General features: G+C 44.4%; 1 protein-coding gene across 1 annotated transcript in view; it reads right to left on the bottom strand.

Annotated features, from left to right (window-relative positions):
• Positions 1–23,530, bottom strand: part of GALNT8 (polypeptide N-acetylgalactosaminyltransferase 8) — a 56,217-nt gene that overhangs the window by 24,203 nt on the left and 8,484 nt on the right. The window contains exon 3 of the mRNA XM_008143752.3: positions 1,131–1,297. Within this exon, the coding sequence (XP_008141974.1) occupies positions 1,131–1,297 (167 nt within the window). The remainder of the gene's footprint in view (positions 1–1,130; positions 1,298–23,530) is intronic.

The following is a 23,530-nucleotide window of genomic DNA, read 5'->3' as shown; positions in this document are numbered from 1 at the left end:
GAACTATTCCTATCGTGGGCTGCCATTTTACAGTCCTTACTATTTGAAATTTCCTCCTAATTGTTAGCCCAAATCTCTGGTTTTGCGATGTGATTCTAGTTTCTTTTATTAAGTGCCCCAAATTCATAAAACTAAGAGCTAACACTTGCTGAGAGGTTACTATGTGCTAAATGCTATTCATAATCCATGTATTATATCAATAAAAACAGTGGCTAGAGCTAGGGCTCTAAGATGCTGAAGTTTATGGTCAAATCTCAATGCCATCATTTACCAGCTGTGTTGGCCAAGTTTATGCCTTAGTTTTTTTGTATTTGTGAACTGAGCAAAGAAGGGCTCCTTCCTCATAGGATTTTTATCATGGTTAAAATAGTTAACATATGTAAGGTGCTTAGAACAGTGTTAGCTACCATTATTATCTCATTTAATTCTCGTTACAGTCTATGAGATAGTTATCCTCATCAACATCCATGTTTTGCAAATAAGAAAATAGTAGCAAGGACAAGTTAAGTTACTCAAGGTCATAGAGCTTATAAAGGAGGAACTTGGATTCTGAAAGCCCAGAAACCCCATGTCTACCCACTATCTCCCAGTTCTCCATGTGTCCTCCTTGCAGGGGGGCGGGAGTTAGACCAGGGTGGGGAGGGAGCATTGCCACTGTAAAGAGTCTCAGCATCCAAATCTCATCTTTTCTCTGGGCTTAACTACCTAGGAAGATTTTTTTTTTCTCATAAGGAAGGACTTAAATTCAACCTTGGTGTCTGAGACCCACCTTTGGACCCCAGCTCACTCCTTCAGGCCTCTCTCATGGAGCATGGACAGGGCACAGGTGGCTTTGGAGTCACACAATCCTGGGCCTGGCTCAGCTCCACCACTGACTGGCCACGCAATTTGGGCACACTATGTGTTTGCTGTGTCTTTGTTTCCTCATCTCTGTAATTGAGATGATGATCCTCTGTCTTGACTTTGTGAAGATTAGTGTGCCCATTGCAAATTGGAATCAATAAATGAACCCTTTCTTCTTCCTATATGAGGAGCCCAAAATGTCCTAAACTCTAAGCTAAAACCCCTTTCCAGCCTACCACAGCTGATAAATGGTCATTTTACTACTATTCCTTGATCAAGTAGCTCACCATTTGAGCTAAAATCGTCCACCAAGATGATCTCCTTTAACAATCGAGAGGGGGTCCGGTTGATGATACTGGTGATGGCCCGTTGTATAATGGACAGAGCTTCGTCCATGAATATGAGAATGACACTGAGGGATGGGAGTTGTGAAGAATATGTCTTCTGAAGACACCTATGAGAGACCATTTATAATAACCAGTTTACTTTTTTAAATTATTTAACCATTACTACCCAATTGATATCACTTCACTACATATAACTCTATATAATAAAACCCTAATATGCAAATCGACGTAACGGCCGAACAACCAATTGCTATGATATGCACTGAACAGCAGGGGGCAGATGCTAAACACAGGTGGTCAGTACACTCCTACAGGGGGAGCACCGTTCAGCCAGAAGCGGCAGTGGAGGGAGCCTCTCCCGCCTCCGCGGCAGCGCTAAGGACCCCTTGGGGGATGTCTGACTGCCGGCTTAGGCCCACTCCCGCCAGCAGGTGGACATCCCCCCAGGGGTCTTGGACTGTGAGAGGGCACAGTCTAGGCTGAGAGACCCCCTCCCCTCCAGTGCACGAATGTCGTGCACCAGGCCTCTAGTGTTATTATATCAATCAACTCACTCAAGCTCATTAGAAAAGAAAACTCTCTCTTGCTTATCACAGTAGCCAGAAGATTTCATATTTGTTTTTCCCAAATTCTCCTGTTCTGAGGATAAAATATATTTCTTTTTTATTACTCTTCAGGAGAAATTTCCACTTGAACATTCAACATGCCCCCAAAGAAATTCCTATTTCTCCTCCATCCCCAAATTAGCTTACTTGCCAGAGGACTTCTTTCTAACATTGTCACCACCCTTTCCCTATGTTCTCAGACCTTCAGTAATTTTTGACACAACCTACTACGTCACCACTATAGAGAGATAGCAAACTGTCCAAAGAATTGTGCTTGACACATTTTTTTAAATGTCACAGTTTAAATTTATTAAATTCTTACCAAATGTGAGGCACTGGCTTATTCTTCTCTTAACATTTTTATTGAGATACATGTAACATGCAATAAAATTCACCCATTTTAAAAGTGTACAATTCAGTGTTTTTTATAATATTCATTTTAGAAATTTTCATCACACTATAAAGAAACCCATACCCTAGCCTGTTTGGCTCAGTGGAGAGAGCATCGGCCTGAGGACCAAAGGGTCCCGGGTTCAATTCCAGTCAAGGGCACATACATTGGTTGCAGGCTCCTCCCTGGCTCAGGCCCTCTCTCTTCCACTCTCTCTAAAAATCAATGGAAAAATATCCTTGGATGAGGATTAACAAAACAAAACAAAAAAGAAACTCCATACCCATTATCAGTCATTCTTTATTTCTCCCCAGTGGGGTGAGCTGGGCCCTCCCTGAAGAAGAAACCATTCCACTCCCACCTACCTCAGTCATAAGCAACCACTGATTAGTGGATTTATTTTCTATTTCTGTAGAATTGCCTATTCTGGACTTTTCATATAAATGGAAATCTATATCATAAAAGACCTGTGGTCATGACGCTGTAAGGGCGGAACAACCAAACAATGGGTCACTAGGAGGTGCATGGAGCACCTCTCTCGGGCCAGAGCTCTCGGCTCATGCGGCGAGGCGGGGCTCAGGCGAGGCTGGCAGGGCTAGCGGGGCTGGTGTGGTGGAGGTGGGGCCTGAGGCTTGTGCAGGGTGGGTTTGGGGGCCCGCCGGCATGGCAGGTCTGGGTCTCACACAATTTTGTGTGCTGGGCCTCTAATATACAATATGTGGTCTTTTGTGACTGGCTCTTTTTACTCGGCATAATATTTTCAAGGTTCATCAATTTTACAGCACATATCAGTGCTTCATTTCTTTTTATTGTCAAATAATATTCTATTGCATAGATATACCATATGAATCCATTCATCAGTTATTGGAAATTTAGGATATTTCCTCTTTTTGACGATTATTACCACTGTGAACAAATTTTTGTGTTGGCATGTTTTTATTTCACTTACATACACACCTGAGAGTGCAGCTGTAAATCATATGATAACTCTTTGTTTAACATGTGGACTCTGAGAAGAAAGATTCATTTGATGTGAATCCAAGAAGAAATTTACCTGCTGAGAAGGACTGCCTCTGGTCAACTGAGGGCCAAAATTTTGTAACTAATAAGAGCCTAGTGGCCATTTGCTGGTTGGGGCTTGTTACATACTCTGAACAACTAGGAAGAACCTCTGACTGAACTCTGGGCTCCGGCACTGTGCCCCGATTGTTTACACCATCTGAGTCAACCACTGCAGGGAAGGAATCTCTGGCTTCATCTATCCACCAACAGACAGATTGGCCCAATCAGAACTGCACAATTTGGATACCTCATTTACATACAATGGACCTCATTAAGAAGGGGGGTGCGGGGTGAGGGGGAATTTTGCTATAAAAGATGCTTCCCCTTCATCTTGGTGGAACGCAATTTAGGTTGTTACCTAAATGTGTCTGCTGGGCTGCAGCTCCTTTTTGCTCAAATAAATGCCCTCTATTCTTTGTTAAAGTTTAAAATTAATTTTGGCTTACAATTTTATGAGCTGCCCTTCTGTTTTCCAAAGTGGCTGCACCATTTTACATTACTATCAGTAATAAATGAGGGTTCAAATTTCTCCACCTCTTGAATGACATTTGTCATCTTCTGTTATTTTGATGATGGCCATCCGAAAGGTTGTGAAGTATTAGCTCACTGTGGTTTGGATTTCCATTTTCCTTATAACTAATGATTTTGAGCATCTTTTCATTGTTTCTTGGTCATTTGTATGTTTTTTTGGATCAATGTCTAAGTCCTTTGTTTATTTTAAATTTGTTATTTGTCTTTTTGTTATTGATTTATAGGAGTTATTTATGTATTCTAGGTTCAAGTGCCTTACTGGATATATGGTTTGCAAATATTTCTCCCACTTTGTGAGTTGTTTTTTCACTTACTTGATTATATTATTTGCAGCAAAAAAAAAAAAAATTTTCAGTTCTCATTAAGTTCAAGTTTTCAATCTTTTTTTTTATCACTTATGCTATCTGACCCATGATCAGATTTTCTTCCAAGAGTTTTATAATTTTATCTCTTACATTTACATATATGATCACTTTGAGTTAATATTTATAGTATGATTGGCCCCTCTTGCCCTTTTGGCCAAGAGGGACCCTCTTCTCACAATCCAATTGCCCACAGCTGTTGCCTGAGCTTTCAGTTCATGCCAAGGATGAAGCCTCATGGTGGCTGGTACCATGGATCTATCTCTTGCCCAGTGGGGTGAGCTGGGCCCTCCCTGAAGAAGAAACCTGGGTTCCCCAAGATATGTGATCAGTGCTGGGGCCTTGCCAGCAGGCGAGGGGATCCCAAGGCAGGTGCTGGGTGTGGAGGCCACGGCGGCATAAGCTACCAAGGAGACAGAACTGAACCTCACATCACCCTGCTTGGTCCCGGATGGCTGGTTAGCCAGAGACGGGTAAGATTCCTCAGGGAAGGAACAACCTAAGACAGGCACAGTCACAGAGGGGCCATCAGGAGAGAACTTGGGGGTCAACAGAGGTGGGGCACAGACCCTCACCCCCCCAACTTTGCAGGGTCCTGAACCCTCACCCCTTCCGAGGGAAGTCTCCTGCCCCCATGGCTGCTTCACTTCCCATGCACAGCTCAAATCGGGACCCAGGTAACAGACAGAGACTTGGCTGACAGCAGATGCCCTCTCACTGCAACAAGACTTGTTTGAGTTGTCTTGTACCCATGGTGTGGGGAAGTGGGTTTTTGATTTCTAAATCCAGCCTAGTACCAGGAATGCTCAGGGCCTACTCAAGAAGGCAAATAATCCTTTCCACTAATATTTACAGGGTAAAATAAAATTGTTGTTAGAGTATTAAATTGGACAGTAAAATAGTAGTCAAGTTTTCAGACTAATTTAAATTAGCTAATTGAAATAAGCGAATATTCTAGAAAAATTTATTGTACTGGACAAAAAGCTGTTCCTAAAGTGTTAACAAAAATTTTTATTGGTAGTTCATCTCATGGTAAAATTGCGTAACATGTAATGAACCTAAAGCAGTCATATTTTAGCACAAAAAATTAAAATTTAAAAGCTATCAAGACTACATTATAAGATTTCCAAAAGCCTCCTAATAATTAAACAAAAAAGGAGGGATAGTAGAAGAATATCATGTAAGGAAAAATATCCTGTAAGTAAATTACATCTAGAAAATTTTTACTTTAGAAAATTAACTTTCATTTGTAATGCTAATAGCAAGACATCCATGAAAAACACACATGGTGTTAAAACAAGCCAAAGGAAAATCGTTTGGGCAAAAAATGAAAAAGGATCCCAAGTCAAATTTATAGAAAATATTCCTTTATTAGCTTTTGGTCAAGAATATGTTTGTATATTTTCAGAAAACAACTCCAAGACCATGTGGATTCCTGCAACAGAGAGGAATTGACAGGACTGCTCCAGCCATGAAGACAGAAGAGAAACAGTCCAGAGATGGAAGACGCTGATGACACCTTGCCATACTAGCAGTCAGCAGCTGTGCATCGCTGCAGGTTGCCCAGGACCAAACCAGAGAGGGTTGGACCTGCATCACCACCATTTGTCCACCATCCAGAACTGAAATATCATTGCTGACACGTACACATAAGGAACTGTTTGACATTGAAATTGGGACTCAAAAAAACTGTTGGCCCAGAAAGAAACTCACTACAGACAGATTCATTTGCCTCTCAGCATAACCATTATTGCTTGTCTCATTTTCGGTTCTTATAAGTGTATTTCTTGTATCACATTATCTCACTCATCTAGGGGAAATAATGAACAACATAAACTGATGAACAAAAACAGACCCAGAGACAGGGAAGCATCAATCAGACTGTCAAACCTCAGAGGGAAGGTAGGGGAGGGTGGGGTTAAGGGGGAGAGATCAACCAAAGGACTTGTATGCATGCATATAAGCCTAACCAGTGGTCATGGACAACAGGGGGGTGGGAGCATGCATGGGGAGGGGTTTGGGATGGGAATGGGGGGATGAGGACAAATATGTGATACCTTAATCAATAAAGAAATTTTTAAAAAATATTTATAGTATGTATGCATGATGTAAGAGTCCAAATTCATCATTTTAGTATATAAATCCCCAGTTGTCCCAATAATGTTTGTTGAAGAAACTATTAATTCCCCAATGAATTGTCTTGATACATGCAAAGAAGAAAAACTCTCCTGTTTGTTTCTTTCTCTCCACTCATAGCACTACTGACAATGAAATTTTGGTGACCAGGTGTGGGGAGGGTTTTCCCATATCGATGAACTCTGCAACATCAGCCTGGTGTCCTACAATTTAATTCAATGCTGACACTGTCTGCCTGAAGTTACCATCAGATCCCATAGGTTAAGGGTTCAGGCCCACAAAACTACACCCTATCCCCCCTCTCCCCCACTACAGAGGCCAATCACAAGTCCAGGTTGTTACTTGTGCTTTTGACCTATGGGTTATAAATTCCCATGACCCCTTGCTTGGGTTAGATTAATTTGCTAGAGGGGCTTGCAGAATTCAGGAAACCAGTTCACTTACTAGATTACATTGCAAAGGATATTAAAATATATGAATGAACAGCCAGATAAATACAAAGAGCAGGGTCCTGAAAGGTCCTGAGCACAGGAGCATCTGCCGCATTGTGGCTTTGGGGTGCAGCACACTGCGGGCGCGTGTATGTGTTCTTGTTTACCACTCTCTGAGTCCCATAGCTCATGGATTGTTATGGAGGCTTCATCATGTAGGCATGACTGATTAAATCACTGGCCATTAGTGACCAAGTCGATCTCCTGGCCCCTCTCCGCTTCCAAAAGGGGGAAGAGCTGAATGTCCCAATCCTCTAATCAAAGGGTTGCTTACCCTGGCAAGCCCATATCTTTTATGAATAACAAAAGACTTTATCTCTCTTTGTACTTAAAAGGTCCCAAGGATTTTAGAAGCTCTGTGCCAGGAACATGGATAAAGACCAAATATATATTTCTTAGCATAAATTGCAAAATCACAGCACCCTATTCAAGAGTCAATTAACCATAAATGTAAGTTTATTTCTGGATACCAATCCATTCCACTGATCTATATGTCCATTCTGAACCAGTAACACCTGGTCTTATTTACTGTAGCTTTGTAGTAAGTTTTGAACTTGGGAAAATATGAGTCCTGTAATAGTTTTTCTTCTTTTTCAAGATGTTTTGGCTATTTGGGATTGCTTGCATTTTCATTTGAATTTTGAGATCCGCTTGTCAATTTTTACCCGAAATCCAGCTGGTATTTTGATAGAGATTGTAGATCAACCTCGAGACTACAGTAGCTCCCTGTTACTCACCAGGGATACTTTCCCAGTCCCCCAGTAGATGCCTGAAACCACAAATAGCACCAAACTCTATATATACTATGTATTTTCTGTACACGTTTAAAAAAATTCAACTGAGCAAATTTGAAGATCTAATTGGCTTTTACTTAAGAAATTCATGAATTGGGCAGCATCCCATCCAGCAACAAAAGGATACTCCAAGGTTTGTACAAAATGAAAGGTTTTTATAGGAAGAAGGGTGAGGCAAGGGAGCTATTAACAAAAGAGAAAGAAAAAAGAAAAAGATGACTTTTGGTCCAGGACACCTTTTCTTTGGAGGGAGAGAACCGAAGGGTTTGTATCATGCAGATTTTGTTTTCTTTCTAAGGGGGATAGAGAGGGCCCACAGTGACAGAATACCAGGAAATTCAAGACTGGTGGATTAAGATTACATTTCTGGGAGAGGTTGCAATGACATTTAGATCAGGTATTAAATCTAGATTTGGTATTGAGAACAAAAAAGTGAGTTATATGAAAAAATAACTTCAAAGGGTGATCTGGTCATAAATTTCTAACTGGGCAGGTCATTGTAAGTAATCAGGTTTACTTTTGCCTTGAGCAAGCTCTGTCCATTGTGTCTGTGCATGTAGTTAACAAACCTTTGAAATAAACCACAAGCACTTTCAAGAGAGCATATACTCTTGCCCAGCCAGTGTGATTTAGTGGTTGAGAGTCAACCTATGAACCAGGAAAGGGATCATGGTTCAATTCCCATTCTGGCACATGCCCCAGTTGCAGGCTCAATCCCTAGTAGGGGGTGTGCAGGAAGCAGCCAATAGATGATTCTCTCTCATCATTGATGTTTCTATCTCTCTCTTCCTCTCCCTTCCTCTCTAAAGTCAATAAAAATATTTTAAAAAAAGAGAGAGAGAGAGAGAGAGAGAGCACCTAATCTTAACTACCCTGTAATCCAATCCCTACCTTGTTTTCTCGTACCTTCATGTAACCTTCTTCATGTTCGTTCCTTAATTTCAAATGCATAAAAGAAACTGCAAAACTGTTATTCTCTAGAGCACTTGAGATCTTTCTCCCTGTCAAATATCTTCAGTTTGTCTCAATTAAACTCATAAAAATTCTCCACAAAAGCTATTATTTTATCACTGTCAAAAAAACAGAACGGTTGCGGGCATTTTTCTTTTAAAAAAGGAACTGTACATGTATACAATAGGGTAATCATATCAGCCACAGAATCCTTAATTTTGCATTTGTTGTTATTCTTGCTTTCACACAGAAAGGTTGTGTGCATGTGTGCACATGCTCAAATAAAAGAATCCCTTCAGGGGCACTATGTTGTTATGTATCAAGATATTCTCTTTTCTACTTTCCCTCATACCCTGCTCCCCTCCCTCATTGTAAATTGACTTATTAAAACTGGTTCACAAACAAAAATAAAAAAAAAATCTCTACAGGTTTGGATGCTTCTTATATTGACAGTATTATGGGCTTTTAGCACAAATTATGCGATTGGGGAACGGGTTGTTTTTTTCTTTAACACATACATACCTATGATAAAACTTAATATATAAATTAGGCACAGAAATAGATTAACAACAATAACTAATAATAAAATAGAACAATTATAATAATACAGTATAATAAAAGTTATGTAAAAGTGATATTTCTCTCAGAATATGTTATTGGCTGTATTGTATGTAGAGCGTGGATACACTGGACAAAGGAATGATTTGCATCCTGGGTGGGATAGAGCAAGTCTGAGCAAGAATTCATCACACTATTCAGAACAGCATGCAATTTAAAACTATGAATTGTTTATTTCTGAATTTTCCATTTAATATTTCAGAACATGGTTGACCATGGATAATTGAAACCATGGAAAGCAAAACCATGTATGAGGGAAGACAACTGCATAATGAATAAGAGCAAGTAAGAGCAGAGTTTCCAGACAGATGCATAGTCAAGTCACAGCTCTGCCACTCTCTAGCTGTATGATCTTGGGAAAGGTATCTACACTTTTTGTGCCTCCTGTATGTTATCTGTAAAGTGGTAATAGTAATAATAATACACTCACACATCCTATATGATAAAGAGCTAATATGCTAATTAGACTGAACAGCAGAACGACTGTCCAAACAGGATGACCTTCTGGACAAAAGCTGGGGCTGCAAGGGCCGGCCAGGGCTGCAAGGGCCAGCCGAGGCAGCCAGGCTGCAAGGGCCGAGACCCTTGCACGAATTTCGTGCATCGGGCCTCTATTCTATATAATAAAAGCCTAAGCAACCATTACGACAGAACAACCAGAATGACTGGTCGCTATGATGCGCACTGACCACCAGGGGGCAGATGCTCAATGCAGAAGCTGCTCCCTGGTGGTCAGTGCATTCCCACAGGGGGAGCGCGCTTAGCCAGAAGCCAGGCTCACAGCTGGTGAGTGCAACGGCAGTGGCGGGAGCCGAGTGGTAAGGAGCAGTGAGCAGGCATGCAGTAAAGAGTGAGGGGTCCCGGACTGTGAGAGGGCACAGGCCGGGCTGAGAGACCCACAACACATACAGTGCATGAATTTTGTGCACCAGGTCTCTAGTAGTTGTATATATATATATATTAAAAAAAAAAATCTTACCACTTTCCCACCTATGTAGGGAAAAACCTAGTTTGTCTCTACTATGTGTTTCCTTCATTACTCACATTATTACCCACAGAACACTTCACTTGACATTTCTGGTAACCAAATTTATGAGTTTTTCCCAAGCCAAGCAATTCTCTGTGACCCCAACTGGGTGCCCTACAATTCTGACAGTATAAATTCAGATAGAATTCAGACAGTATCTACCTGGAGACAGCATCAGACCCCACAGGTTAAAGGCTCAGTCCCACAAGCCTGCCCCACTCCAGTTCAGATGCCAATTGTAAGTAGTGGGCCCCCAGGTGGGGATTCATAAAAAAATCACCCCAAGATGTGCCTCTGAGGTATGCAGATTGTTTTGAGCTAAAGGCAACTTTAGCTGCAGGCTCAAGAGAAACATCTGCCCCTCCCTTAGTTACCTAGAAAAACTTAATTAGGGACCTTGCCCATAATACAGGACAAACTTCTATTTACTGAGCATCTGCTCTTGTTATCATTCTGCAATGACCCTTTGAGTCCTCGAGGCACCTTACCTCTCCCTAGCTCAGGATGTCTTGTATACCTCAGTCTCCCTTTCTCTCTCTGAACCTCTCTTGCATGTGGGGTCTCTGGCTCTCTCATGTATTCAGGATTCCCACACATATGCATGTGGGGTTTTTTTTATGTATTTTTTATTGATTTCAGAGAGGAAGGGAGAGAGGGAGAAAGAGATAGAAACATCAATGATGAGAGAGAAAATCATTGATCGTCTGCCTCTTGCACGCCCCCTACTGGGGATAGAGCCCATAACCCATGCATGTGCCCTTAACAGGAATCAAATCCAGGACCTTTGAGTCCACAGGCACTATCCACTGAGCCAAACCAGCTAGGGAACATATGCATGTATTAAATTGGGTTCTTTTCTCTTACTAATTTGCCTCGTGTCTATGTGCTTACTAGACCAGCCAGAACAACCTTAGCAGAGGAAAGTTAGTTCCTCCCCCACATCAGGTTACCCATGACTTCTGTCAGACTTAGCTACAAACGGGATATTCTCATGACCCGCTCTTCAGGTTTGAGTCATTTGCTAGAGCAGCTCGTAGAACTCAGGGAAAACTCTTCCATTGGCAAGCTTATTAAAAGATATGATACAGTACATGGATGAACAGCCAGTGAAGTGATACACAGGCCAGGTCTGAGAGGGTCCCCAGCGCAGAACCTCTCTCCGTGGAGGTGAGGTGCATCACTCTCCCAGTGTGGAGGTTTTTGGCAACCTGGAAGCTCTCCAAACCCTGTACTACTGGGATTTTATGGAGGCTTCCTCATTGGCATGATCAATGATTAACTCCATTCCCAGCCCCACTCCCTTCTCTGAACGATGTGGGAATAAAATGGAAAATTCCAAGCTTCTGGTAATAGAATGGCTTGGTCTTTCTGGTGACCAGCCCTTATCCAGTAGCCCATCCATAGTGCCTCAATAGAACAAAAGATGCTTGTAATCTTACTTAGGAATTTACAAGGGTTTGGGGAGCGCTCTGTCAGGAACCCTGGCAGAGATCGATTTAGTATATTTTCTCTTATCTCACAATAGTATTATTAGGAGGGTCAAATGCAACGTGATTAAATTGCTCAGAATAAAAAAAGTGCTCAATGCTATTATTACTAATTTGGCGGTTCTTTCTCTTGTTATAATTATTACTTAAACAATGACCCATTCACTGAGCTAGGAACAATGAGAGGAAAAAGTTTTAAAATTAGCCACAGGGGTGTAAAGTACAGCTACAGGGAATCCTATATAATAAAAGGCTAGCCACTTCAATGCTGTAATGACCAGAACGACCGATTGACCAGTCACTCTGAGGTGCATTGACCACCTCTCAGTCCCTCCCCTCAGCCCGCAGGCTCCGATCACTGGATGGCCAACAGGGAACCACGGGGAACTGGGCTGCGTGGCTGCAGGGTGGGACTGGGGACTGGCGAGCAGGCAGAAGGCAGACCTCTTGGTCCCTCCCCCTGGCCCGCAGGCTCCGGTAGATGCTCAGTTTCTTCCGAAAGGAACGTGGCACCTCCACTACGCAGCCTCCCAGGATGCGGACTCACTGCCCTGAGAGGCTCTGGAGTGGGGACTTCAACGACTTCAGTGCCTGCAGGGACCCTCAGCCTTCACTGCTGGTAGGTGGACAGAGAACATCAGTTTTAAAGCACAAACACCCTCCTCAGGAAGAATCCACCACCTTCCTACTCCACAGCTGCTTCCGGGTCTGCAAGAAACTGCGCATGCTCCTCCCTGTGGGATGGGCGGGGCCAGAGCCTGAGCTGAGCGGTTCCACGATGGGGGAGGGGCCGAGCCAGTCAGCTGGGCCAGTGTAGGGACAGAGGGAGCCAGGGAGAGAGGGAGGGAGGGGAAAAGGAGGAGGAGGGAGGGCAGGGCATGAGCAAGGGGGCAGCCCTGATTCCCTGCACCTCCTCCCACAGGCATAGCCCTTCCTGGTTGAGTTTCCCACGTCATTGTTAGGGTTTTGGCTGGTGACACCAGCTGTGAAAGGATTCACATGGGAGAGAAGAAACAGGTGTAGAGAGAGGGCATTTATTTTACTTCTTTAAAGGGAGCCAAGGGCCAGGTGCCCTTCGATGACAGAAGGCACCTAAGGCAGAGTGGGCTGTCCTTTTGATCGCCGGATGGCGAATGAGGAACAGGGGTGAGTGGCAGCAGTGGAGCTGGACTGGGGACTGGCAAGCAGGCAGAAGATGTCCCTGATCACAGGCTAGGCCTAGGGACCCTACCGCACACGATTTCGTGCGCTGGGCCTCTAGTATAGCCAATAATCTATAATAAGAAAAGCGTAATATGCTAATTAGGATGGACGTCCTTCTGGGGCCGTGAGAGAAGCCTGAGGCCTGGGTGTCTGCTGGTGGCCAGAGCGAAGCCTGGGTCCCAGGTGCCAGAGGGAAGCCGGTGCCAGCACCTGGGGGAAGGAAGGCCTACTTTTGCACGAATTTCATGTATTAGGCCTCTAGTATTGTAATAACTATTAATGGCATCACATGGGTACTAGACATGAGGGGAATCTCTTTGTAAGGTGTATAAATGTTTAACCTCTTTGTTGTATACCTGAAACTATTATAATACTGCATAATTGAAAAATAAAAACATATTTTTAAAAAAGAAATTGATACTTTTAGGTTTAGCCATGTTGAGTCTGAAATGCCTGAGTCACACCATGAAATTCCCTAGCAAGTCATTGCATATGTGGTCCTGGAACTGCAGCTGGACAATATGGGTTGGCCATGTGTGAATTTGGGGTCATCACCATGGAAGTGATGGTTGATTCATCAAATTTGGATAAAATCACTCAAGATACATACAGATAAGAGCCTTGAGCTAACGCCTGACAATCTTCAATATTTAAAGCTGAGAATGAGGAGCCTGAGAGGTGAACTTTAAATGATTTCAAGCTTAGCCCTGGCTGGTATGGCTTAGTTGGTTGAGCATTGTCCTGTGCTCTGAAGGATTGCAGGTTAAATTTCTGGTTAGGGCACATACCTGGGTTTCGGATTCAATCCCCAGTCAGGGTGCTTACAGGAGGCAACTGGTCAATGTTTCTCTCTCTTGCATTGATGTTTCTCTCTCTCTCCCTCTTTCTTCCTCTCTCTAAAATCGATTTAAAATTTTTTAAATAAAAATAAATTATTTCAAGCTCAATGGCAGCTCTTAATTCCTTGTACAGAGTGGTTATATAATAAATATGTATTTCATTGAGAGTAGAACTGATAATTATGTTACATTGAAAACTGATTAAAATTCTGCTCAGCTTCTCTTCCTGCTAATCCACATAATCCAATCAGCTACCTTCAGATTTTGTTTCCTCCACCCAGTCTCTCAGGTAGCAGTTTGAATATTTTCTTGGCTATATTCTAAATGCACTTCTCTTACTAGTATATATACCCACATTCTCTTCCCCACCTTATATGAAGAAAGGCAGGAAATGTGGCTCCTGCAGTTCCAGAAAGAATGATCTCTCCTTCCTCCTTGCTTCCCAGAACCTGACCCAGAATGTGTAGACCAGATGTGTCCAATAAAATTTTCTGCAGTAATGGAAATGCTTTTTATCTGTTCTATTATGATTGCCATGTGACTATTGGTTACAGTGTGGCTCTGTAACCAAAGAACTAAAATTTAATTTAATTCTATTTTAGTTCATTTCAATTTAATTAGTCACATGTGACTATTGCCTACTATATTGGACTAGAGGCACGGTGCACAAAATTCGTGCATTAGGGAGGGTGTTCCTCAGCCCAGCTTGCACCCTCTCTAATATGGGACCCCTTGGGGGATGTCCAACTGCAGGTTTAGGCCTGATCCCTGTGGAATCGGGCCTAAACCTGCAGTTGGACATCCCTCTCACAATCTGGGACCGCTGACTCCTAACCGCTCACCTACCTGCCTGATTGCCCCCTAACTGCTCCCTTGCTGGCCTGATTGCCCCCTAACTGCTCCTCTGCGGGCCTGATTGCCCCCAAATACCCTCCCCTGCTGGCCTGATCACCCCCACGGCTTTTATTAGTATAGATATGACCCTGCACAGAAAATTTTACTAACCCTGCTTTACAATAAGGGCTTGACGATTGAATCATTAGGACCAGACACCAAGATTTTCTTTCTTTGAATAGTGGAGGGAATACTTATCTTGTCTTTAAGTTGCCCGGAAATTAAAATGAGATAATGACTTAGAAAAGTATAAAAGCACCATATAAAGACAACTGTCTTTTTAATGAAGTGGTAAAATGAAAAACACTTTTTATTCTCCCCTTCCTTCCTTTACAGCTTTTATTTAAACTTTGAAATTTATAAAAATTTCACTCCAATTTTCATTTCTTTACATTCAACATTATTTTGTATTGGTTTCAGGTTTTATATTAGTTACAGAATAGTGGTTAGACAATCATATACTTTACAAAGTGTTCCCCGATATTTCTAGTACCCACCTGGCATCATACCATCATTACAACACTATTGACTATATTCTCTATTTAAGTGACAATGGGTTTACAGGTTCCTTTCAGTCTTTCTTTTGTGTTGCTTGTCCTTCCTTTTCTTTCTCACTTCTTCCCTCATTTTCTTTATATAGTATCTCAATTGGCCATCAAAGCTCAGTGAAGGCACTGGGACACGCTTCATCCATTTTACAGACCAGGAAACTGAGGCCAATTCCAGTTGGCTGTGGAACTTGACTCAGCACACAGGAAGCCCTCAGAGCCATGCTCTTTGCACTTCCTAAGGGGCAGCCGCCTAGCAAACAGAACAAACCTTCCAGTCAGGCTTCCGAGCCTCTTTCTCAAGCACCTCTTCATTGCGGATGCTCCACATTCTTTCCTCTCCCCCCATTCTTTACTGCCCCCCCTTCTCCGAAGCAGGTGGAAGGCTTCCTACTCACTGCCTAGGCATGCTCTGCCATGGGGCAGGGTGTCGTGAGCTTGCTTTTGGGTCAAGGCAGGAGCAGGAGTCACTGCCTCTGAAGTGTGAAGGCCGCTTGAGCGTGGCCGGTTAGCACTGGGAGCTTCTCTGAATCACATCAGTCAGTCCAGTACCCTGCAGTGCAGCACCCCTCCACTGAGGTGGCACCACCCCTCAACCCCCGCCTCAGGGGTGAGGGTCCTTGCCCTTCTGCCAGGAGTCCTTCCTTGCCCCTTGATCCCTGGCTGGGCCCACCCACGTCGTGGGGGCACTGCAGAACCTCTGTCTCTCTGCAGATGAGGTAGATGCCTGCCCTAGGTCTCCGGGAAGCTATGAATCTGTGGCCAGAGGCCTGGTCTGGGTCTCAGCAACCCCATGCCTGCAATGTTCCCAGGGACCCTGGGAGCGGCTGGGTGAGTCCCGCCTCACCTCGCCAGGGTACCGATCTCCCCAGGGACCCCAGGAAGAGGCTATGCGGGCCGGCCACGCCCCCCCGGGTTGACGATCTCCCCAGGGACCCCTGGGAGAGGCTGGGTGGGCCCAGCCACGCCTCCCCAGGTTGACGATCTCCCCAGGGACCCCTGGAATGGCTGGATGGGCCCGGCCACCGCCCCCCCCAGGTTGCTGATCTCCCCAGGGACCCCCGGGAGAGGCTGGGCCGGCCTGGCCATGCCCCCCGTTTTGCTGATCTCCCCAGGGACCCCCGGGAGCAGCTGGATGGGCCCGGCCACGCCCCCCAGGTTGCCGATCTCCCCAGGGACCCCCTGGAGCAGCTGGATGGGCCTGGCCATGCCCCCCCCCCCGGGTTGCTGATCTCCCCAGGGACCCCTGGGAGAGGCTGGGCGGCCAGGGCACGCCCCCCGTTTAGCCGATCTCCCCAGGGATTCCCAGGAGCAGGTGGATGGGCCTGGCCACGCCCCCCCCCCAGGTTGCCGATCTCCCCAGGGACCCCCTGGAGCGGCTGGATGGGCCCGGCCATGCCCCCCCAGGTTGCCAATCTCCCCAGGGACCCCTGGGAGAGGCTGGGCGGGCCTGGCCATGCCCCCCCAGGTTGCTGATCTCCCCAGGGACTTCCAGAGCAGCTGGGCGGGGCGGCCACGCCCCTCCGGGTTGCCGATCTCCCCAGGGACCCCCTGGAGCAGCTGGGCAGCCCGGCCTTGCCTCCCGGGGGCTGCGATCTTCCCAGCGACCCCCAGAACTAAGAGGACTGGGCGCCGCCATCTTGATCTTCTCAACGGCCGGATAGGCCACCCGGAATCCCGCCCCCCAGCCTCCCTCCGGCCCAATCATGGGCGTAGCAGAGGTGCGGTCAATTTGCATGTTTCTCTATTATAAGGTAGGATAGTACACAGAAGATACCGAAAAATATTTATTTCTTGGATGACAGCTAGAAATACTGATCAAAAAAAAAAAAATAGAAATACTGATCATTAGCATCTCCTTCCAATATAGAACTACAGTCTCCCCTTACTTCTAGCAACAAGAGGGCACAATGGCAGAAACAGATAAGTAAGTTCTAGGAATTAGAGTTAGAATGATAAACTTTATGATGCCTATTACAACTTTGCTTGCAACCAATGTTCTAGAGAATGAATAAACTAATATGTACACATGCAAACAGACTTTAAGCAACTACACAACAGATTACACTGAGATTTCCCCAGGCCAGTTATGCCGGTAGCAAGGTCCACTTCCTGAGTGTGCAACCTGTGCAGTCACACATGACACCATACTTATCGAATTCACTTGACCTCATACTTTGCTATCACCATCTTGAAATTCTTAATAATTTTTTAACAAAGGGCCCCACATTTTATTTTGCACTGGGTCCTACAAATTTTGTATTTGGTCCTGGCCACAGCATTTTGGTGGAAGGCCTATTAGAAATTAACTTTCAAAGCTATGCCTTTTCATGTGCTTGTTTGTTGGTATTTAATAACTACATAAACTCAATAAAGTGACTGACTGATCATCCATTTCTGTACAATACTTTCCTGAGTAGCTTTTTTGTGGTCTCTAAAAGGTAAAGAGAGGGCATGATAGCATAAGTTGCAAGGACTGGCATCCTTTTGGTGTCAGACAGCTATCCAGAAAGCTGGGGAACTCAGTGACTACAATCACTTTGCTACCTAACTTAGCAGGAAACTATTCTTATATAATCATACCAGAGGCCCGATGCACGAAATTCATGCAAGGGGCTCGGCCCTCGCAGCCCTGGCTTCATCCGGAAGGTCATCCGGAAGGATGTACAGAAGGACATCCAGTCTAATTAGCATATTATACTTTTATTATTATAGACTAGAGGCCTGGTGCACAAAATTCCTGCACTCTGGAGGGTTCCTCAGCCTGGCTTGTGCCCTCTCACAGTCTGGGACCCCTCGCTCCTTACTGCCTGCCTGCTCACTGCTCCTTAGTGCTGCTGTGGAGGCAGAAGAGGCTCCCACCACCACCGCTGTGCTCACCAGCCATGAGCCCAGCTTCTGGCTGAGTGCACTGACCACCAGGGGTCAGCTCCTGCATTGAGCATCTGCCCCCTGGTGGTCAGTGCGCATTATAGCGACTGGTTGTTCCACCGTTTGATTGATTTGCATATTAGGGTCTTATTATATAGGATAATTCAAGATTCTGCCATAGCTAGAATTCACTAAATCACTTCTCCCTCAAAGACAGTTAATGGAGTGGCCTTTCTACAGTTCTCTAAACATAGTGGTTTTCAGAATGCTTTAGCTCTGAAATCCATATATGTCTAAAACAAATAAATTTTTTATGTACATCAGAGAAGAAGAATACTCATTTGGTTTATAAGTATCAGATGTGACTCAGATGTTAATCAAGTATATAAGGATAAGTGATTCGTGCATATTTTTTTATCCACAATAATACTTTCTAACAAGCAGTTTCATGAGTTAGTCCCTAATGGAATTAAGTATGAATGCTCAAAAATTAAATAAGTACAAGTAAGCTTAAGTAACCAACTGATCCCATACCTAAAGACCTAAGTTATGTAACCGGTACAGAAGAAAGTGTATTATATCTTACTGGACTCCTAATACACAAGTGGCAAATACTGGCACACATGCTTCCATTCTCCCCTTGCATGATGGCAGGCATCTCTAACAGATCATGGCACTCATGCCTTTGACCACGGTCTCAAAATCTACCCGCAACAGTACACCAGGGAGTCACTACCAGTCAATTGGTGTTGGCATCAAAGATGAAACTGCAGAATATATATTTCATAACTTCTAAAAGAAATATTTATACTCAAAAACTTCTAGGCATATCCACAAAGCTCAATGAACCACAAGTACGATAATGGTAGAGGTATGCACCCAGATGTATATCTCATAGTCCAAATGCTGAAAGCCAAAGTTAAAAAGAAAATCTTGAAAGAAACAGGAAAATACCTCAACACTTACAAAGGATCTCCAATAATATTAACAGTTGGCATCTCACCAGACACAATAGAGCCAGAAGGCAGTGGGATGACATATTGTAAGTGTTGAAAGGAAAAAAAAATCAACCAAGCATCTTTTATCTTATATCTTTCAAATATGAAGATGAAATGAAGACATAGGCAGATAAACACTGAATTTGTTGGTAGCAGACCCACCTTACAAGAAATATAAGTTCTTTAGGCTGAAAGCAAGTAATCTCAGACAGTAATCCAAATACACACACACACACACACACACAAACAAAAAATACCAGTAAAGTGGGGCCTGCAAGAGGTAGCCGATCAATGATTCTCTCTCATCATTGATGTATCTATCTCTCTCTCCCTCTACCTTTCTCTCTGAAATCAATAAAAATAATTTTTTAAAAAAGACCTGAAAACCTAAAGCATTGTTAAAAGAAATTTTAAAATAACTAAATAAATGGAAAGATTTCCCATGTTCATAGACTTGGGTGGGGCAGAAACTGGGTGGAGGGGAACAATCTATACTAATAATAAAGGAATATGCAAATTGTCCAGGATGCCATCACATAACAACCAATCAGGATTGGGGCAGAGCTGCAGTGGAGAGCTCTCAGCACACCTGTGCCGGGGGTCTGAAGGGCACGGAGAGGGAGGGAGAGCAGATAGGAAGTTAGGAGTATCAGGCCAGGAGGGGAGAGCAGTTAGGGCCATAAGGCTGGCTGTGGAGCAGTTAGGGGCATCAGGCAGGCAGGCAGGTGAGTGGTTAGGAGCCAGTGGTTCCAGATTGTGAGAGGGATCCTGGATTGGAGAGGGTGTAGACAGGCTGTGGGTCATCCCTTCCGCCCCCGTGCATAAATTTCATGCACCGGGCCTCTAGTGAGGTGATAAATGGGGACATCTGTAATACTCTTAACAATAAAGATTTTTTAAAAATAAAGAAATAAATTTTTTTAAAAAAACACACAGAATAGAGAGTCCAGAATTAAACCCATGCCTTTATGGTGAATTAATATTTGACAAAGAAGACAAAAATATAAAATGGAGTAAAGACAATCTTTTCAATAAATGGTGCTGGGAAAATTGGACAAATACAAGAAAAAAATGAAACTAAACCACCATCTTGCACCATATACAAGAATAAACTCAAAATGGATTAAAGACAAATGTAAGACTTGAAACCATAAAAATCCTAGAAAAAAACATAGGCTGTAAAATCTCTGACATTTCTCAGAACAAATTTTTTTTCTGATATATCTCCTCAGGCAATGGAAACAAAAGAAAAAGTAAACAAATGGGACTACATCAAACTAAAATTTTTTTGCACAGCAAAGGAAACCATCAACAAAACAAAAAGACAACCTACTGAATGGGAGAACATATTCACCAATGATATATCTGATAAGGGGTTAATATCCAAAATTTATAAAGAACTCATTCAACTCAACACAACAAAAAACAAGCAATCCAATTTAAAAATGGGCAAAGGACCTGGATAGACGCTTCTCCAAAGAGAACACACAAATAGCCAATAAACATATGAATAGATGTTCAGTGTTACTAATCATCAGAGAAATGAAAATTAAAACCACAATGAAGAATGAATTTTTTTAGCCACTTTGCTGTATATCTGAAACTGGTGCAGAATGGTATTCAATGTAAACTGTGGTTGAAAAAAATTATAAACAAATAAACAAACTACAATGAGATATCACCTAACACCTGTCAGAATGGCTGTCATCAATAAACCAACAATCAAGTGTTGGTGGAGAAAAGGGACCCCTTGTTCGCTGTTGGTGGGAATACAAATTGGTACAGCACTATGGAAGACAGTATGGAGGGTCCTCAAAAATGTTAAAAATGGAATGTCTTATGACCCAGTGATTCCAGTTCTGTGTATATATCCAAAGAAACTTAAAACACCTATTTGAAAGAATATATGCACTCCTATGTTCATTGTAGTGTTACTTACGATAGCCAAGATATGGAAGCAACCCAACTGCCCAACAAGAGACAAATGAATAAAAAAGAGGTGGTATCCTAATATATAAAAACCCAGGGTCCGTAACATCCAAAACAACCAAAAGCTCGACCAACTGGAAGTCAGTGCTGGGTTGCCATGGAGAACCAGCACTGACTGCCGAGGGGGCTGCGGATGAGGCTCGAAGAGAGACCTGGAGAGAAAAGTAGGGTATGATCTGTAGCCTCTGTGGCAGCTATTGATCAGCACTTGCCTCTCTCTTTCGCTCCAGGCCTGGCCAGCAGCCGCGCCTCTCTTTCTCTTGGGCCTCCACTGGGGCTGCTGATCAGCTCTGCTTCTCTGATCAGGCCCATTGATAGGCCCAGAGAGGCTGACTGGCATAGACACCGACCAATCAGAACCAAATCTGGTGAACTACAAGGAGCCAATGGCTGCCTAGGAGGCGGAGCTTTTGACACTGACTGGCATAGAAACTGACCAACCAGAACCAAATCTGGGTGAAGTGTGAGGAGCCAATGGATGCCTAGGAGGTGGAGCTTTTGACGCTGACTGGCATAGAAACCAACCAATCAGAACCTAATCTGGGTGAACTGCGAAGGAAGAACCTAAGGTGGGGTCTGAGAAGGGGTTTTAAGGGCAACAGCTGTTTGGTGTAAGGTGTAAGAAAGGGGTTCAATTTTTTAATGACCGGTTTGGCAGTATAGTGCATATGGCTGGCTATCAGTCCAGATATAGGGATTATGTATTTTTGTCTGCCAAGAGCATCTCCTCCTGATGAAAAAGGCTTCCCCCCCCCCATTTAAACAATCCTATCCTATATAATATATCTATACTACTAAAAGGGTAATATGCTAATTAGACCGGGTCAACCAGCCATTTTCCGGCTGTCCGACTTCCTTGGGACAAAGCCATGGTGGTGAGGGCTGAGGCAGAGGTCGTTAGGGACAATCAGGCCAGCAGGGGAGGGCAGTTGGGGCAATCAGGTAGGCAGAGGCAGTTAGGGACAATCATGCCAGCAGGGGAGAGCAGTTTGGGGCGAGATCTGGCCAGCAGGGGAGGGCTGTTAGGGGTGATCAGGCAGGCCGGCAGAGGCAGTTAGGTGCAATCAGGCAGGCAGGCAGAGAGGTTAGGGGCGATCAGGCAGGCAGGCAGAGGGGTTAGGGGCAATCAAGCAGGCAGGCAGAGGCAGTTAGGGGCGATCAGGCAGGCAGGCAGGTGAGCAGTTAGGAGCCAGCAGTCCCAGATTGTGAGAGGGATGTCTGACTGCTGGAAGTTAGACATCCCCTAAGGGGTCCCAGATTGGAGAGGGTACAGACTGGGCTAAGGGGCACCCCCCCCCAATGCACGAATTTCATGCACTGGGCCTCTAGTATATATATATAAATGCCAAGCAACCAGAACAACACAAATGACTGGAATGACCAGTCGCTATGACGCACACTGCAGCCAGCCAACCAGCCCAATTGGGGGTCAGCCCTTCCTCCCAGCTGGCCCTGGCCGGATTGGGGATGCAACTGGCTGACCAACCTTTCACGGCTCCTCCCCCTGGCCGACCCGGCCCCTAATTGGCCCCCACCCTGATTGGGGGCGGGTCCATCCAGCCAACCACTGGTGGCCTCTCTCCATGGCAGGCCCACCCCCGATCGGCCCCCACTACCCTGATTGAGGGTGCGGCTGGCCGGCCAACTGCCCGCGGCCCCTCCCCCTGGCTGGCTGTGGTCCCTCCTCTGGCTGTCCCTGCCCCGATTTGCCCCCCACCCTGATTGGGGGCGGGGCCAGCTGGCCAACCTCCCACATCCTCTCTCCCCTGATGGCCCGGCTCGATCGGCCCCCATTGGTGCAGACCAGCCAGACCCCACCTGTGCACAAATTCGTGCACCAGGCCTTTAGTATATACTGAGTGGCCAGATTATTATGATCTCTGAACACATAATAATCTGGCCACTCAGTGTGTGTGTGTGTGTGTGTGTGTGTGTGTGTGTGTGTGTGTGTGTATTAGAGACCCAGTGCATGAATTCGTGCATGGGTGGGGTCCGGCCAGCCTGGCCAGGGGGAGGGGACATGGGCAGTTCGCCGGCCTGCCTGCTGGTCGAACTCCTGGTCGAGGGGACAATTTGCATATTAGCCTTTTATTATATAGGATATACACTGAGTGGCCAGATTATTATGCATTCAGAGATCATAATAATCTGGCCACTCGGTGTATATATACAATGGAATGTTACTTGGCCATAAACAATAATTAAATCTTACCATTTGTGACAGCATGGATGGACCTAGAGAATATTATGATAAGTTAAATAAGTCAGTGAGAGAAAAACAAATCCCATATGATTTCACTTAGATGTGGAATCTAAAGAACAAAATAAGTAAACAAGCAAAACAGTAATAAACTTATAGATACAGGGAATAGAATGCTGGTTGCCAGAAGGGAGAGTGTTTGCAAGACTAGTAGAAAAAGATTAATGGATTAAGTACAAATTGGTAGTTACAAGATAGTCACGGGGATGTAAATTACAGCATAGGGGAAATAGCCAATAACATTGTAATAACTGTGTGTGGTGCCAGGTGGGTACTGGAAATA

The sequence above is a fragment of the Eptesicus fuscus genome, chromosome 7 (assembly GCF_027574615.1).
Source record: "Eptesicus fuscus isolate TK198812 chromosome 7, DD_ASM_mEF_20220401, whole genome shotgun sequence".
NCBI classification, from domain to species: domain Eukaryota; kingdom Metazoa; phylum Chordata; class Mammalia; order Chiroptera; family Vespertilionidae; genus Eptesicus; species Eptesicus fuscus.
The sequence above is the reverse complement of the archived record's forward strand: the minus strand, read 5'-3'. Positions and strand labels throughout refer to the sequence as shown.